The sequence below is a fragment of the Neomonachus schauinslandi genome, chromosome 14 (genome assembly GCF_002201575.2).
Source record: "Neomonachus schauinslandi chromosome 14, ASM220157v2, whole genome shotgun sequence".
Lineage (NCBI taxonomy): Eukaryota > Metazoa > Chordata > Mammalia > Carnivora > Phocidae > Neomonachus > Neomonachus schauinslandi.
In genome coordinates this window covers 18516275-18535723 of record NC_058416.1, presented here as the reverse complement: position 1 = coordinate 18535723, position 19449 = coordinate 18516275, and the positions used below count along the sequence as shown (strand labels likewise).

Sequence of the window (19449 nt, the reverse complement as noted above, 5' to 3'; positions counted from 1 at the left end):
GAGAAGAATTATTACTTAGTTTCATTAACGCAAACCATGTTATTATTTAGAAAGAAAGTGTATTATGTTTGTAACCTTGGCTTCTTGGTCCCTCTTGACTTAGAGGACACTGTGGTCGCACTCTCAGTGACGGGCATCTTGAAGGTGTGGATTGTTACCTCTGAAATAAGTGGCATGCAGGTGAGACAAATGTTCTGTTCTTACAGTGTCTTCAGTTTTAGCAATGATAGGCCCCCTCCCTTTTTTTCCTAAAGGGCCAGGAGAAAGCTATTCTTTTTCGAGAGCCTTATTGACATAGTATTAGAACATCCCCTAGTATGCTGTCTCTGTAAGTGTATTATGTTTTTCACTTTTGATGGCAGACATCTGCTCTGTCGAGGATATGAAATAGGATATAAAGTAGAGAAACACAGAAGAGCTGGGATTTTCCTCAGTTGGCTCTATTAAAGTTAAAAAATAGTTTACTTGAGGGGAAAAAGTAAAGCAAACCAATACAAAAAGTATATAAAGCCAATTTTAGTTCTCTGTTCTTTGGGCTTGAATTCCTTGTAATTCTCTCAATAAAGAATCTGGATTTCTCCAGATCAATATTCTAAGTATGATGTTAATCTCTTCAGCTAGTCAATTTCTACACACTGAATTTGGGGAAGGACCTGGAGGAATAGATTTTTTTTTTTTTTTTTAACGTAGAAGGACATATAGATACAGAATTTAGGATTGACTCAAACTTTTATCATCTGTTATTGCCACAATGTTGACACTCTGATTCTTTTCAGCATTTCAATCTTGAGTAGCTTTGTAGCAAAGACATTGTGCCCGGATGTGTTTGTAGTATATTTTTGCTGCTTTTTATTACCTTAGTTCTCACATGAGAGGCTAAAATGATGAATATATCAAGTGATGTCTTTCTTCCATTTTCTTTATTTTAATCACTGTATGATAATTTTAATCAACAATGAAACCATTCCTAACGTTTGACATATCATTCTCTTTTCAGGATACTGAGCCAATATTTGAGGAGGAATCCAAACCGATTTATTGTCAGAATTGCCAAAGCATTTCTTTTTGTGCATTCACACAAAGGTCACTTTTGGTTGTGTGCTCCAAGTATTGGAGGGTAAGATAGCTACTAAGTAAGAAGCTGTATTTTTACCCTTCAAGGTGTTGGTTTATCAGACTTCAAAGATAATTATAAGGAAGAGCTTGATGCAAGAATATTTTAATCCTTTGGAATTCTTATGTAATTTTGATACCAAATTTGTAGGTGTTGGGATTTAGTTATATATCGTTAACCATTTTTGTTCTGGGCTATAGAATGATTCAGTTAATGATTATTATCCCATTGATCTAAATGTCTACCTTTTGCTACTGTTTCAGTCATTATTTCCTCAGTACAACATAAGCAGTGGTGCTGAATTTTCTGCAGGTTGACCTATCTTTGTAGTTTGTTGTTATTCCCAATTGCCATTCTGTTCTGACTTCTTGGATTTGGGAAGGTCTTCCTTACATCACTTGAGAGCTAATGACCGAAGGATAATATTACTTCGACATTGCCAGACTTCAGTATTTCTATAACAGAAAAAGAACCAGCATGTTTTGACCACTTGTGCCTAGCATATTTTTCAAAGCTTTTCCATGTATTATTTCTTTTAATCCTCACAACTCTCTCAGGGGAGGTGTATCAGTTACCTAATCCTGCATAACAGATTACTCCAAAATTTAGCAGTTTGAAACAATAAACGTGTATTAGTCCCCCTCTGGTTCATGTATCACAATCCCAGCTGTGGGTTGGGAATGCGAGCACAGCTTAGCTGGGTGCCTCTGGCTCAGGGTCTCCACAGACTACAGTCAAGGTGTGAGCCAGGGCCATAGTCTCCTGGTAGGAGTCACCTAGGGCGGGTCTGCTTGCAAGCTTACTCACTTGGTGGTTGGCAGGCTTTACATCCAGCTGACTGTTGGCTGGACACATTAGTTCCTTGCCATCTGGGCCTCGCACAGCCTGGGAACTGTCTTCCTTCAGAGTAGTAAGCAAGCAAGAGAAGTTGTAGCCATGATCCACCTAATCTTGGGACTGCAGTCTCATCACTTCTCTCACAGTCCGTTGTCTAGAAACGTCACAGAATCCCACACTCGGGAGAGGATTACAGAAGGGTATGAATACCAGCTTGGGGCAGTCGTAGAGGCTGCCGGCTATAGCAGGAACTACTACTTTCCTCATTTTGCAGATGAGGCACCGGAGGCATAGGGAACACAGAAAACTCGATTCCGGTTATACAGGTGCTGGTGGCGGTGCTGGGCTACAGCTCTGGCAGCCTGACTGCAGCACCTGCCCTCCTCACTACCATGGGATACTGCCTCAGAGGGCATGGGCTTTGCAGGGTCAGGCCCGACTGGGGCAGCAGGCAACACCTTAACCTTATCCTTGCCGCTGCTACTGTTCTGGAATAAGATTAGAGAGGAGAAGCTAGCAGCTGCTGTTATAGTGAGCTACATGGGATCCTTCCTTTGTCTTCAAATTTAAAGCACATGTAAATAGTAGTAAAATCAGGGAGCAAGAGGACGCAGTGAAAAGTATGCATCCTTTTCCCCTGCTACTTTTCCTTCCCCTCCCCAGGGGCAGCATCTAATACCAGTTTCTTGTGTGTTCATAATAAGCATTTTAAAAACATGTGAGAACAGAACAAAAAGACAATCCAATAGGAAAAGGGACAAAAATGTTTCATAAAAGAAAGCCGGTGGCTAATAAATGTATAGAAAGGTGCTCAGCTTCATTAATCATCAGAGAAATGCATAGTATTTTATTTATTTATTTATTTAAGATTATTTATTTGACAAAGAGAGACACAGCGAGAGAGGGAACACAAGCAGGGGAAGTGGGGGACGGAGAAGCAGGCTTCCCCCTGAGCAGGAAGCCCGATGTGGGGCTCGATCCCAGGACCCTGGGACCATGACCTGAGCTGAAGGCAGACGCTTAACGACTGAGCCATCCAGGTGCCCCAGAGAAATGCATAGTAAAACAACACTAAGATAGTAGTACTAACTGAATAGAATGACTTTTCCAAATACTTATTGCCAAAAAGAAGTTTTCTATTTTAAGTGGTTAGATTATCATCTTTTATGGGTTCTAACAGTTTGTTAGATGTTCTAAAGGGCTCATCACAAGCTGAGATTCCTAATATTTGTATAATTTTACTTTATATACCTTTGAATATTTAATCTGGAATTTATTTTATATAAATTGCAAGATGTAGATCCAATTTTATCTTTATTCCAGATGGACCCCCAGTTCCTGATGCCATTTGTTGAATAATTCACTTTTGTATTGTTGTGCCTTTATAATATATTCTATTCCTGTAATTACTGGAATCTGTTTCTGGACTTGTTGATTTTTCTGTTTATGCATCAGTACTGTATTGTTTTATTTTCTGTAAGCTTTATAATTTGTTTTCATAGATAATAAGCCTGGAGGGTGGTCTCCATTCTTTCTTATACTTGTCTTGGCTATTCTTGCAGTGTTAATGTAATAAATGATAAATATAGGAAATCATGGTAAATTTGGCTAGGATTTGTTTTAATTTTGAAAAGGCTCTGTATAAGCAGTTTAATTGCTTTTTATTTAAAGAAAACTAAAATAAAAATTCTGAGCCAATTGAATTTTTTAGCACTGTAGAATATACTTTTACCAATTATTAAAAGTGGTAGAAAAATTCTTCTAGGAATTATGAGATCAGGGTTTTTAGTCCTAGCTTTAGCACTTACTGGACATGTGACCTGGAGCTGGTGATGTAACGCTTATTTATGTCAGTTTGCCGTCTGTAAAATGGGATAGCATTTAATCCTGCAGTCCTTCTAAGGCTCATATGAGACAGTGATGTGAAAGGACTTTGTAAACTTTGATGTGCCTTACAGGTACAAAGCTCCAGATAGCCTTTGTTGCTGATGAAATTTTAGGGACTTGACTTCTGCGGGGGCTGTGGGGGACTTGACTTTTATACGTGAGAATTATTAAATAATAAAACTGAGTCTTTTAACTTTCTATTTACGGTACTTCAGTACCTGAATGAAATAAAGTAAGGTCATTCCCATATTAATAAAGAGATATTCTGATGTCTGAGTTTATTAGAAATATTTTTACTGAACATAGAAATAAAACAGGAGTCATAACCATGCATTCTAGAGGCTGGTTCCCTATGACTTGGAATTCTTTGATGGAACATTCCTCCCTTTAGATAAAAAAGGCTAAGGATTCCCTGTCCCTATGTAAGGCAGCACGCCTGCTCCACTTGTCATATGCCTGACCGCTGAGAGGCGCACAGCTGGGGACCTAGTTGTGTTTTCCCTGGTGAAGGTGACTGAGCCCTGGGGCTCTCTGACACAATGTCTTTAACTTGAGGTAGTGAATTTTAAAGGCCCGAGCTTGGTAAATATATTTCCAGAAGTTTTGTTTTGTTTTTAGTCTATTTTTTTTTTTAAAGATTTTATTTATTTGAGAGAGAGAGAGAGCGCGAGAGAGAGCACGAGCAGCGGGGAGAGGGAGAAGCAGGCTTCCCGCTGAGCGGGGAGCCTGATGCGGGGTTCGATCCCAGGACGCTGGGATCATGACCTGAGCCAAAGGCAGACGCGTAACTGACTGAGCCACCCAGATGCCCCTTGTTTTTAGTTTAAATGTCACTGTATCTTACTTAAATGACACCAACATGGATTAGATTGCGAATTTCTTGTTTCTTGTAGGTATTTGATGCTGGAGACTATTCCTTGCTGTGTTCAGGTCCTAGTGAAAATGGACAGACGTGGACTGGAGGTGACTTTGTATCAGCAGATAAAGTAATCATTTGGACTGAAAATGGGCAAAGTTATATTTACAAACTACCTGCCAGGTATTCAATCAATATTAAGTTAGGACTTTAATCAAAGCGAAAGAGTCTGAATTCAGGGTATAACTTGAATGTATGAAAATGTTTAAAGTATAAATGATTTTAGGTAAAAAACTACAGAACTTCTTAAGTTAGATTTATAACTCCAGTTTAACTTCTAAGTACAAAAATTAGGTGGGTCCTTATTTGAAGTAGGGTATTTTAATGACATTAATTAATGCCTACATTAAATTAACTGTAATTTGAAAATCCATATTTTGTCCATTGTCCAAAAATCCTCTTCATATGGTATGATAAAATATTTAATGCCAGTATTTTAATTGAATGTTGTATTTTTCTCATTTTCAGTTGCCTTCCAGCTAGTGATTCATTCCGCAGTGATGTGGGGAAAGCAGTTGAAAATTTAATTCCTCCTGTACAACATAGCCTCTTGGATCGAACAGATAAAGAGGTAAAATTCTTCAGGTATCATTTATAATTGATAGTGACATTGAAAATTTTTCACAACTGCATTTATCGGTGACGTTTTGGTAGCTAAGAATTTGGAAGATTCAGGGCAGTGTTAAATGTCATAAAACATTTTGACACGGTCAGTTATAAGCACAGTTCTAAAATTTGCATATCTTAATCATATAATATGCTTAGTGTTCACATTTCTCCTAGAATACAGATGATCTTATAATGATTACATAGTGGAAATGACTTTTTGGTAAAATATTGATGGCATAAATTTACGCTATAATGCAATTGTAAACATAGTGACAGGTATAATTTTAGGAGGGCAAAGATAATCATGGAATACTGCCAATTAGTAATAGTTCATTACTTGGATAAGGCATTGCAATATATCCCCAAAATCATATAGTGTTTTAAATTATCGGGCATTAGAAATAAAGAATAAAAGAAATTTTTTCTCTATAAAAACCAAAGTTTATTATGATTTCTTTTTTTTTTTTAAGATTTTATTTATTTATTTGAGATAGTGAGTGAGAGAGCAGGAGCAGGGGAGCAGAGGGAGAGGGAGAAGCACGCTCCCCGCTGAGCAGGGAGCCTGACATGGGGCTCGATCCCAGGACTCCAGGATCACGACCAGAGCCGAAGGCAGACACTTAATCGACTGAGCCATCCAGATGCCCCTGACTTCTAAAGACCTACTTAATATCAATTTAGAATTGAAATGCAATGGCACTTAGTACTAGATTTTCATCTCTATATTTTTTGAGCATTAAGGACAAAGCTTTGGTTTTGGAAGTAAAGTTTCCTTTACTTATATTCTGGGTTTGCATACCTTTTTCATTTTGAACTTTTTGTTCCATCTTTATGTGAAGGGATGGTGAGGGGAAGGGAATTTCTTTTTTTACTATTTTGAATTTACACAATTTATACATCTCTGTACAGTTAAGATGCTCTATAACCTATCCTTTATTCTCCTAACTTGAACACCTCCTCCTCCAACCAAACAGTCACTTCCAGGTAAACTAAGGGATAATGACTTATATAAAAAACATAGATAAAACAAAGCAAAACAAAGTACATACTATGTTTTTTAAAATACCAGCTCCCCAATATGTTTTAAGTTAAGATACATGTATTATATGGTGTGGGATATTCACACTGTGGAATATGGAATATTGGTTATTATAGCTGCTGTAGTGATTTCTCCATATTAGGGATATCGTTTATCAGTTACAACATTCATTTTTCTCTACTTTAGAAAACTGTTTATCGGTTACAACATGTCATTTACAACATGAATGACAACATTCATTTATCAGTTACAACAATAATTTTCCGACTTTAAGTTAAATCACATAATTGATTATGCTTAATATATACAGTTTCTATAGGCTAGTGATTTTTTGGAAACAACACCAAATACAGTAATTAGATTGTTAACTATAATTGTTAAAACTAAAATATATTTTTTTCTGCTTTTCAGGATAAGATTCTATGCTTTAATATTCAGGCATTTGTGAATTGATAATCTAAACTTTATAATTTTATGAGCCCACCCCTATTTAGTATTTTCAAATAAGTGATGTCACTGAAGGCATAAAAGCGGAGAAATAATTTGTTTTAAAAGAAAGTATACACAAGAGCCTAATGAATGGTTTTTGTTCCTAGTGGTTTATAGTTAACATATCAGGCTATGTTCAAATTGTTTATGTAAATGTGACCAAGTAAAATGTCATGCTATTAGTTGAAAATATACTGCTTAAAAAAAATGGAGTCTTCTACTTGTACAATCTTGGTCGTTTAATTTTGCTGCTACTCCTAGTGACTGATCAGGAATGGGCAGAAAGCTAGGATTAGCTAGTTCTCCCCTTTAGACCTTTAAAGTGGAGACTTTTATTTTTGGTAAAGAGTGGTATATCTTTGTATTAATTATTTAATAGGAGACAGTTAAATAAATTGCATTGTTGTGGTGAGTAATCGGTTTTTCTAAAGTAGAGAAAAAGAATATAAATACTAATTCTAGAGAAAGACTATAAATGTTTTCATTCCTTTGCATATTTGTATTTTATTGGACTTGAATATTAGTTGACATGTAATTAATGCTATAAAATTACATTAAAGTATTGTTGAAGACTCATGCTATAAGCACTTTTTTTTTTTACTCTGTTCTGAGGCAGAGTACTTAACATCCTTATCTGAAAAAACGTTAATATGTAAAATATTTTGATTAAAAAGGTAGCTAAGGGGCACCTGGCTGGCTCAGTTGGTAGAGCATGCGATTCTTGATCTTAGGATCATGAGTTCAAGCCCCATGTTGGGTGTAGAGAGTATCTAAAAAATAAAAAATAAAGGACCAACTAAAAATATTTGAACAATTTTTTTTTTCTTTTGGCAGTTGCTAATTTGTCCTCCTGTTACTCGGTTCTTCTATGGATTCAAGGAACACCTCCACAAACTATTAATTCAAGGTGATTCTTCAGGAAGATTGAATATTTGGAACATATCAGACACACCCGATAAACAGGAAGGTAAAGAAGATAGTAATAAATCATGTGCAGCAATTTCTTAATTCTTTTAATTTAGCAACGTAAATACTAACCACTGCATAATAAATTCATAATGTACATATGTCATTGTATTCTTCTTAGAATTATAGTTTGTGACAGTCCTTTGATATGTATTACTGAATCAACCGTAAGTACATTTATTTTAATGTTTAATTTTTTTCTAACATGGACAATTTTTTTTTTTAATACAAAACAAAACCTCTACAGAACTGAAAATGACAACTTCTGTTAGTTTGCAAGAGGCATTTGATAAGCTGAATCCTTGTCCTGCTGGAATTATAGATCAGCTGAGTGTGATTCCCAGTAGTAATGAACCTCTTAAAGTAACCGCAAGTGTGTACATACCAGCACATGGACGACTCGTTTGTGGCCGTGAGGATGGAAGCATCATTATTGTGCCTGCCACACAGACAGCCATAGTACAGCTGCTGCAAGGGGAACACATGCTCCGAAGAGGTATACTGAAGATCTCCCAATGTCTGACATGTTTTGAGAACTCTGTAACCATGACATTGACAGTATTTGCCCTCTTTGTTTGTAACAAGTACAATGAATCAGCTTAGTTGTTAGTGTGCTAGGAGTTGGTAGAATTTAATGCCAGTGCAGGTAAGGAATACTTAGTACCCATTATTGGAATATATACCATGTAATGACTACATGTAAGAAGTATCTGATTTTACCTCTTGATATATAATAGTTTCATTTATGATTAGTTGTCTCTATAGCTTACTAAGTAATTACCATGTTATCAGTAATACTGCCAGTCTTTTAGAACAGTGCTGTCCAGTAGAAATATGTATATATAACAGTATGTGATTTTCTATATTCACATTAATAAAGTAAAAATGAAGCAGATGAAATCAATTTTAATAATCTGTTTTATATAACCCAATATAGCAAAACTATTTTCAACTTGTAGAATTGAATAAAATTTGAATTTTACAATGTAAAAGCAATTGCAGTCAATATAAAAAATTACAAATGAGATATGTTACATTAGTTTTTTGTGCTAAATCTCTGAAAACTCCTCTGTATTTTACAGCACATATGAGTCTGCAGTAGCTACTGTATTGGACAGAGTATTTTAGAAGATAAAATTAGAAGTTTTTTCTATGATAAAATTTATAGCTGTTCTGACAGTTCATGTTTGTTTTTATTTGTTGAAATTTTGTAAGACTTTAATTTTCCCATTTTAAATCCAAAACCTTATTCACAGGTTGGCCACCTCACAGAACCCTCCGTGGTCATCGGAACAAAGTCACATGTTTGCTATATCCTCATCAGGTCTCAGCTCGTTATGACCAAAGATATCTGATATCTGGAGGCGTGGATTTTTCAGTCATAATTTGGGACATATTTTCTGGAGAAATGAAACATATCTTCTGTGTGCATGGTGGTGAGATTACTCAGCTTCTAGTTCCACCTGAAAACTGTAGTGTAAGTTGATCATAAAGATTATTTTATTGTGGTAGCTCTGAGATATATTGCTATCAGGAATAGAATCTAGAGTAACTTAAAGGAAATGTGACAAAAGAATTAACAAAACCCTTTCAATTTTAAAACTAGATAATGTTAATATATAATATTTAAGCAAAATTATAATTATTTACTATTGGGCACAGAAATAGAAGATGAACATTCGTGTTTTTTCCTGTTACTTGCTTCTAAATAGTATGGCTTGTCTCTGAAACATAGTAGCAGTTTAGAATATGTTTATCAAAGTTTCAATTTTCCGTTTTAAAGTAGTTTAAATATTCACAAAGATATTCTGCAGTCTCATTATTTTCAGCTTTATCTGAGCAAAAAGATAGTGAATGTATACTTTGGTAGAGGCAAAATACTTATCAACACTTATTAATAGTGTTTGTTTTTTAAATAAACACTTATTGCAACAAGGGAAAGTATAACAGTCGCTGGTAATGATTTTGGAAAATTTTGTACATACTTTTGTGAAAGCCGATTGCTTTCTTACTGATGGGTGTGTAGTGATATCAAAAAGCCAATTTAGGAATATGAGGCTTGAGGAGGCTTTAGGACTGCTAAATAACAGACCCATAATTTTTTCTTCATAATTTCTTTTACTGTTTGTTAATCATGAACTTTTTCTTGTGATTAGCCACTTTTGTGTGCACAATCACTATGTCCCAGCATTCACATATGTGTGCATGTGCATACTAACACGCACACACTGTTGTCTTATACACAGGTTTCATGTTTATCAAAATCCCTTCAACTTCACAAGTTATGGTCTTACTGAAATGGAAAAACATTTTACTTGTATATCTGATGCAGTGTTCACAAGGTGTTTCATTTCAAAACCCAAGAAATTTTCCTTGTCTTTCTGCTTGCTTGCTTAATCTTCCTGATAATGTATTTTATCTGCTATGTTCTGCCAGAGCTAGATTTTGTTTGATTTGATATTGGTGGTGTTGTAGGAGGTCCTACTGCCAGTTGTCTTTTTTTTTCCTGCCAGACTTGAAATTTTTTTTTGTTTTTAAAGATTTATTTGTTTGTTTGTTTATTTATTTGAGAGAGGGAGTGAGAGCTGGAGTGGCGGGAGGGGCAGAGGGAGAGGGAAGAGAGAATCCTCAAGCAGACTTCCCACTGAGCGTGGAGCTGGATGTGGGGCTGGATCCCAGGACCCTGAGATCATGACCTGAGCCGAAATCAAGAGTCGAAATCCAGAGCGGCTGCTTAACTAATTGAGCTACCTGGGTGCTCCCAAATTCAGGTTCTTAATCATTCTCTTCTTTCTTATTCCTGCCTTTTCCTTTCTTTTCAAATTGGTTGTTAGTTTCTTATCTCCATCACTGTAAACAGTTGCTATATGTTTATTTTAACAACCAATCTTATGTCTATTTTAGTGAAACATATCATCATAATTGCACTTGTGAGTTATAGCGCTGTTACAACCTGTCCTAAACTTCATTTTACAGTAGTTATGCCCTATAGTGAAACATGAGAATTTTTATCCCAGATTTTTGTTGTTATATAAAATATTAGAGAAATATATATTTTAAATTATAAATATGACTAAAAGTAAAGTTTGGAGTGGTTTACATAAGATCATGTTTTCTGTTTGAACCTACATTAATATATACTTTTTTTAGCTTGTATGTTTGTGTGAGAGCATTCTTTGGTTTCTTTTTTAAAAACTTCAAGTAGAGTGGGGCGCCTGGGTGGCTCAGTTGGTTAAGCGACTGCCTTCGGCTCAGGTCATGATCCTGGAGTCCCAGGATCGAGTCCCGTATCGGGCTCCCTGCTCGGCGGGGAGTCTGCTTCTCCCTCTGACCCTCCTCCCTCTCATGCTCTCTGTCTCTCATTCTCTCTCTCAAATAAATAAATAAAATCTTTAAAAAAAAAAAAAAAAAAACAACTTCAAGTAGAGGACGCCTGGGTGGCTCAGATGGTTAAGCGTCTGCCTTCAGCTCAGGTCATGATCCCAGGGTCCTGGGATCGAGTCCCGCATCGGGCTCCCTGCTCAGCGGGGAGCCTGCTTCTCCCTCTGCCTCTCTCTCTCTGTCTCTTATGAATAAATAAAACCTTTAAAAAATAAAATAAAATAAAAACTTCAAGTAGAGGGGCACCTGGGTGGTTCAGTAGGTTAAATGCCTGCCTTCGGCTCAGGTCATGATCTCAGGGTCCTGGGATCGAGCTGCACATCAGGCTCCCCACTGAGTGGGAAGTCTGCTTCTCCCTCTACCTCTGCCTGCCATTCCCCTTGCTTGTGCAGTCTTTCTCTCTGTCAAATAAATAAAATCTTTAAAGTGGATATATAATATAATAAATTTTTTTTGACCAGTTGCATTTAGAACTGATTTTAATTGAGTAAAAAAGGATTTAGTAGACATGTGCAGCTACATAGGGAATGGGCTTCTGACTAGACAAGGGGCTGGCCCAGGTGCTAGTTGCCTGGCTAATAGGAGGAAGAAAGACACAGACAAGGAAATCTGGTACTTGGAAAATAATGTATGACTTATAATTTACTTATAGACTTAATGATAGAAATTCTCTTGTTTTTAACTACATTCAAAAATATGGGTGGCTCAGTCGGTTAAGCATCTGCCTTTGGCTCAGGTCATGATCCCACGGTCCTGGGATCAAGTCCCACATCAGACTCCCTGCTCAGCGGTGAGTCTACTTCTCTTTCTCTCCTTCCCCCACTTGTGCTCACTTGCTCTCTCTCACTGTCTTGCAAAAAAAAAAAAAGTACCAATTAAAACAAACTTGCTTTTATCTTTGTGATAATTTAACAAGTAGTGACTGCCTGGTTAATAATCTTTTCATTTAGCTGGTGGTTTTAGGGGCATCAACTAATGTGTCGAAAGGTCAGAGAGCCTAAATGATTAATAAAAAGCTAAGAATTTGATATTTGTTAAATGTTTAGCAAATGACTGTCTTGCTGAGGTTAGAGTTAATGACATATGAAGGGTCCAGTGCTTGTGTTGTCCCTTTCATAAATTGATCTAGTGTCATTTTCTTTTAGCAGAAAATATTTTTTAAATTGTGATCTGATCATTGGAAGATTATAAGTATTTACCAAACATAGTGATTAAAGATAAATACTGAGGGGCGCCTGGGTGGCTCACTTGGTTGAGTGGCTGCCTTCGGCTCAGGTCATGATCCCGGGGTCCTGGGATTGAGCCCCACATCAGGCTCCTTGCTCAGTGGGGAACCTGCTTCTCCCCTGCCTGCCATTCCCCCTGCTGTGCTTGCTCTCTGTCTCTCTCTCTGTCTCTCTCTCTCTCTCTCTCTCGCTTTCTCTCTGTCAAATAAACAAATAAAAAATCTTAAAAAAAAATAAATATTGAGGAGTTCGTCATCTGCTTTTTTGATTAGAATAGAGTTTTGGTTTTTATCTTAGGTAGAATCAGAAAGTTGAGTTTTGCCTTCTTGCAATTTTTTTTTTTTTCAGGAAAAAGTGTCCTAAAACAGAGGAATATTAGTTGTGTTTTAAAATTTACTTAAATTATAATCAAGAATGTATGAGGTTGATGATTTTTCCTTTATTTTGTAGTCATTTTGTGTTTACCAACATACAGGTTTTAACTACTAAGCGAATCCTCGTGCCTTAGCGTAAGGAGACAATGAAGAAGGAATGAGATCCTATCTGTAGGTAGAAGGATGCTGCAGGCAGCTCTGAGGCAGATGGTGTGCTCCTTCACAACTCCACATACATGTCTTCAGGAAACTGAAGTAAAATGACTTAAATAATCTGAATTATACAACATAGTGTACAATTCTATACCATTTTTGTCATTCCAAGTTGTGTTTATTGTTTTTAAAAGAGTGGGTTTTCACTTTGTGTATTGCTATTCAGAAGTTAAAACTCTCAGGCAGTTTTAATAGGATTCAAATTTAAAGTGGAACCCTTATATTATTACTAAAAAAATAAATTGCCACTTTAAATACTCAAAGAAGACTTTTTAGGAAAATCTGTTTTAAAAATAGGCTTGCTAAAATTTTGAGTTTTTTAACTTTTCATCTGACAATATGGCTTACTGTAGTGTTAAAATTATTTCATAAATAGGTATACAAAATGCAAAAGGTATTAAATCTCATTAGTGAAAAGCAAGTCTCCCTTCCCTGTTCTCCAACTGTGTGGTTCCCTTAACCTGGTGTGCAATATCTTGGAATCCTTCAGAGATTTTCAATGCTAGAATGTTTTAATACTTTAGAAATGTAGCACTTTAGCTGAGTCTTATTCTAATAACTGAGAAATTTAAGCAATGTAGAATGGTTAGAGATAGAATGCTCTCTACAGTTTGGGTAGCTGTCGGGAGTTAGGCTTTGGTGCATTTCCAAAATCTGAACTGTAGGCTAGGGGAGGCCAAAGCCTGCACCAGATCTCCGGGCAGTTTGCAGAAGAGCGCTCTTGAAAGGGAAGGCAGATTTCTTAAGGCTTCTGGAGTGCTGCAGCAGGAAACTGCCTCCAAGTCTCTGGCATTAGGATTAGTAGTTCCAGTTGAGGATGATCTGACCTCTTCCCTTCACCTCCCTGTCAGCTTCCCCTCTTATTCATCATTCTTTTTTTCACAATAGCTTCCATTATGAAGGATTCCACTCTCCAAGATCCAGGAACATTTTCTTTATTTCCACATATTTTAATTTCAGAGAGAGAAACTAGACTTTGAAAAAAAGACTAATAATTTTAAAATGTCAGGAATGCTTTAAAAAACATTTTCCCTAATAAACCAGACAGAGATTATTGACAGGCATGAAAATGCAGAAATTAAAAAATAACTCTAGTGACCCAGTGGAATATTTCTTACCTGTAGAATGGTACCAATGTCTTTGCATGGAACTATCCACATTTCCTCGTTGACCTGTACGTGCCGCAGGGGGCTGCATTTAGAAGTACAGCCTGTGACATGGAGCTTTTGTGTGTGTGACACAATAAGACACCGTCTGTTTACATTTAAAAAGCACACAAGTCCATACTGTGTATTTATGGATGCATGCATAGGTAGTAAAATTATTAAAATTGAACTGGAAAGAGAAGTACCACATTCACATTCTGCTTTGCTTTGGGAGTGGGGGGGAATTCATATGGAAGGGAACAAAAAAAGTGACTTTGTTAATTTTTATGTTTTATTTACTTTTAATAAATATATATTTATATATATATATATTTTTAAAGATTTTATTTATTTATTTAACAGAGAGAGAGATAGCAAGAGCAGGAACACAAGCAGAGGAGTGGGAGAGGGAGAAGCAGGCTTCCCGCGGAGCAGGGAGCCCGATGCAGGGCTCGATCCCAGGACCCTGGGATCATGACCTGAGCCGAAGGCAGATGCTTAACAACTGAGCCACCCAGGCGCCCCAGTATATATTTATATTTATTTCCCTCATTGGCATGGATGACTGGACTATCAGCTGTGTGCTGCTAGTAGAACTTTATTCAAAACGGAATTTTTGGAAAATGTTTCCAAATAAATTTAGTACCAGTAATATATATATATTTCTTTATATGAGCATATAGACTAATTTCTTTAATAGATTACTTAAAATACGATTAGTTTTCATTTATTTTATCTTAATAAACTTGTATTATCATATAATCTCCAAAAGTATCCAGAAGGGGGCAGCATGGGTTTGTGAAAACAGGAATGCCAGGTATCTAACCTGTGTGTGCCTTCACTTGACAGTGTTAAATCCCCAGCTCTTAGAGACAGAGATATGATAACGTGAGTGATGGATGTGGCTATACGTATGCTAGCATAGCTGATGTTCAAAGCCATTGAGAACGATTAACAAATTAGGTTTCTTTTTAATATATTGTCCTTTTTTAAAAAGTACCTGAAGTTTTTGCCTGAATTAGCTCTTACCTCATCTTTTTGAATTTGGACTTTCGTTACTAATTTGAGTGTTACATTTAAAAAGCAGTGTTTATAATTATGATATGGTCTCCAAAGCCAAGCAGAATAAACTTTGGTAGTACACATCAAGCAGAACCAGGAAGCAGAACTAACATTTTTCTAAAATGGATCACAATGCACATAATGTTCTGTAACAGTCTTTTTTCCTTTAATATTTAATTCTTAGATTTTGAGACCATTTTCATGTTTTTATGTATTCACTCTCTTTTTGAAATTAATTTTTACTTTTTTTAATTAAATAATTGTTATAGAGAACACATTTTTAAATTTAATTTAAATTCAATTAACCAACATATAGTATATCATTAGTTTCAGATGTAGTGTTCAGTTATTCATCAGTTGCGTATAACACCCAGTGTTCATCACATCACGTGCCCTCCTTCATGCCCATCACCCAATTACCCACCCCTCCTCCTACCTCCCCTCCAGCAACCCTCAGTTTGTTTCCTAGAGTTAAGAGTCTCTCATGGAAAAAAAAAAAAAAGAGTCTCTCATGGTTTTTCTCCTTCTCTGATGACTTCCTATTCTGTTTTCCCTCTCTTCCCCTATGATCCTCTGTGCTGTTTCTTATATTCCACGTAGGAGTGAAAACATATGGTAATTGTCTTTCTCTGTTTGACTTATTTCACTCAGCATAATACCCTCCAGTTCCATCCATGTTGATGTAAATGGTAAGCATTCATCCTTTTTGATGGCTGAGTAATATTCCATTGTATATATATACACACATCTTTTTATCCATTCATCTGTCGATGGACATCTCAGCTCTATCCACAGTTTGGCTATTGTGGACATTGCTGCTATGAGCATTGGGATGCAGGTGCCTCTTGGGATCACTACATCTGTATCTTTGGGGTAAATACCTAGTAGTGCAATTGCTGGGTCATTGGGAAGCTCTATTTTTAACTTCTTGAGTAACCTCCATACGTTTTCCAGAGTAGCTGTACCAGCTTGAATCCCCACCAACAGTGTAAGAGGGTTCCCCTTTCTCTGCATCCTCGCCAACATTTGTTGTTTCCAGTCATGTTAATTTTAGCCATTCTGACTGGTGTGAGGTGGTATCTCATTGTGGTTTTGATTTGTATTTCCCTGAGGCCAAGTGACGTGGAACATTTTTTCATGTGTCTATTGGCCATCTGTATGTCTTCTTTGGAGAAATGTCCGTTCATGTCTTCTGCCCATTTCTTGACTGGATTCTTTGTTTTTTGGTGTTGAGTTTGATAAGTTCTTTATAGATCTTGGATACTAGCCCTTTATCTGATAGGTTGTTTGCGAATATCTTCTCCCATTCTGTAGGTTGCGTTTTAGTTTTGTTGACTATTTCCTTTGCCGTGCAGAAGCTTTTTGTCTTGAAGTCCCAGTAGTTCATTTTTGCTTTTGTTTCCCTTGCCTTTGGAGATGTATCTAGCAAGAAGTTGCTATGGCCGAGGTCGAAAGGGTTGCTGTGTTCTCCTCTAGGATTTTGATGGATTCCTGTCTCACATTTAGGTCTTTCATCCATTTTGAGTTTATCTTTAGAGAACACAGATATTATCTAAAGATGTTCTGGTCATCTTTCTGTGTCCCTAAGTGTATTCCAACATCATTTTTAATGATATTTGGTTAACTTATTTAATTTTATCAGAAATTTTAGAATGTTGGGGCGCCTGGGTGGCTCAGTCGTTAAGCGTCTGCCTTCGGCTCAGGTGATGATCCCAGGGTGCTGGGACTGAGCCCCGCATGGGGCTCCCTTCTCAGCAGGAAACCTGCTTCTCCCCGTCCCACTCCCCCTGCTTGTGTTCCCTCTCTTGCTCTGTCTCTCTCTGTCAAATAAATAAATCTTTAAAAAAAAAAAATTTACAATGTTGCTTAAAAATTTTTTTCTCTTGTCAACAGTGAAAATACAATTAGTATACCTAAATATTTTTGCACATCTGAAATGATTTCTTAAGATAAATTTGTAGATGTGGAATTTCTGTATAAAAGGGCATATTGATTTTTAAAGTCTTTTGAGTAGGTATTGCTAAATTATCCTTTAAAAGCTTAGGGATAGGTTTTTACCACCTATTTACCCTCATAATTCTCCATCATCCTTATACTCTTTTAAGCCTTGCTAATATTCGGGCTTTTAAGTAGCTGTATGCAGAGTATGTATAAGTGAATAGCACCAGTTTTCATTTTGAAAGCACAAATGCATTACTATATCAATACTGTATTGGCTGTTCATTCTGATTGGCTTACGTTGTATTCTTTATAATTCCATGTTTTCCAAATTTTTACTACTATCATTTTATTCAAGATAAATAATTAATTTTTCCTGCTATGAATAGTGTTTATGTATTCAGATATCATAGTATACCCTGTGTCTTGTGTAGGAAGCTGAGAAAATCAGTAATAATACCAAGAGACTGTCAGTGTGTGGTCCCTTTGATAGTAATGAGAAAGATTGCATCCCTCTCTTCAGGCTATGTTTATATTGTGCCAAACACTTTAGAAATTTAGATATTCTTCTGTCTTGGAAAGGCTTTTTTAGCTCTGAAGTCATATCCTTGGGAATAGAGAAGATTATATTGGGCACGAAGTTTAGTTTTAATAATAGAAGTCATTTGGTGCTGAACTTTGTGAATGAAGTGGTTGATTAATTTGACTTTTTATTTTGAGCTGAAGAGATAGTATGACATAAAGAGTAATTTTTCTTGAGTAACTTAATCTTAAAGCAATTTTAAAATGAGTTAAAATTTATCTTAAGATGGCAGAAATTGTTAGAAAATAATAATGACTCTTTAAGGTGACTGATCAGTTAGGTGCAGTGTATTTTTGAATAGTCATTCATTCAGCAAATATCTGAGAGCCTGCCATATTCGAGGTACCTTCAAGAACTAGGCAACTGGGGGGTGCCTGGGTAGCTCAGTCATTGGTCGTCTGCCTTCGGCTCACGTCATGATCCCAGGGTTCTGGGATCGAGCCCCGCATCAGGCTCCCTGCTCTGCCGGAAGCCTGCTTCTCCCTCTGCACTCCCCCTGCTTGTGTTCCCTCTCTCGCTGTGTCTCTCTCTGTCAAAATAAATAAAATCTTAAAAAAAAAAACAAAACAAGAAAAACTAGGCATTTGGTAGTTGACAAGATATCGTCCCTATCTGATAGAATTTCATCTAATGAGGGAGTCAGACTAGCAAACGGTAGGTATAAAGCAGCAGAGTAAAATGTTATGAAGCACCTTTTCAGGACTGCCCTAAGTACGAGTCCCTCAGGGAGGTTCTAGAACAGGCACTTAGTAGGGCAGCTGTGGTTTTGGAAGACTTTCAAAAAGGGTGATATCTATGGCATTTGAATATATTAGCTTTATGGGTGTGTATAAAATCATATGGTATGTGAACAAGCTCTGTTTGCAGATGTACTTAGTGTATGTCCGGTGGAGGAGTCTTTAGCCCTTAAGTTGTTGTTGTTGGTACCTGCTGTTGTTATTAGTACCTGTTGGATCTGTCTATGGCAAAAACTGGCAGGAAGGTGACATATTTGTACATTACTTTGAAAAAAATGACCAAGAGATCAGAGTAATGGTTTTGTATGTGCTACAAGCTAGTTGTATGCGAGACCATTTTGGCACTTTATTTTATCCTACTTAGGAAGGGTATTTGGAAGAAACAAGATAATAAAATATGAAACTGTCCTGAAAAGTAAACTATTCATGATATTCTTCCAAAGAAAGTTTGGACAAAAAAGTAAAGTGGAATGAAAATGGAATGATACAAGATTAGAAAGGAAGAATGTATACTAAAAATAACAAAAAATGCCAGTTAATGTACAATAATTTTTTTGTTAGTCATAATCAGTGTTTTTTCTTAGACATTGGTGAAGACTTTCAAAGGAGCTGGAGAAAACTTTATGCTTTTGGCATGTGAAGCCTACAACAGTGAACCCCTGGTTGTTCATATCAGGGAGAGCAGGACCTTTAGAACCAAACAGACCTGGGTCTGTGTCCACATTTTGGGGTGACTTTAGAAGGCACTGTGGAACTCTAGCAAGTTCTAGCACTTTACTTTTTGTAACGTGTTAGTTTAAAGTTTGGAGGTAATGCCCAGCCTATGATAGGAATTCATTAAATCATTATTATTGTATTATTATTATTATTATTTCAAGATTTTATTTATTTGAGAGAAAGAGTGTGCACGAGCAGGGGCGGGGGAGGGCAGAG

The 19449-nt window shown here is 36.6% G+C and overlaps 1 protein-coding gene across 1 annotated transcript in view; it reads left to right on the top strand.

The window, feature by feature from the left end:
* Window positions 1-19449, top strand: part of WDR7 (WD repeat domain 7) — a 345210-nt gene that overhangs the window by 36082 nt on the left and 289679 nt on the right. The window contains exons 6-12 of the mRNA XM_021686377.1: window positions 104-180; window positions 998-1117; window positions 4732-4877; window positions 5223-5325; window positions 7726-7870; window positions 8105-8353; window positions 9114-9334. Coding sequence (XP_021542052.1) covers window positions 104-180; window positions 998-1117; window positions 4732-4877; window positions 5223-5325; window positions 7726-7870; window positions 8105-8353; window positions 9114-9334 — 1061 coding nt within the window. The remainder of the gene's footprint in view (window positions 1-103; window positions 181-997; window positions 1118-4731; window positions 4878-5222; window positions 5326-7725; window positions 7871-8104; window positions 8354-9113; window positions 9335-19449) is intronic.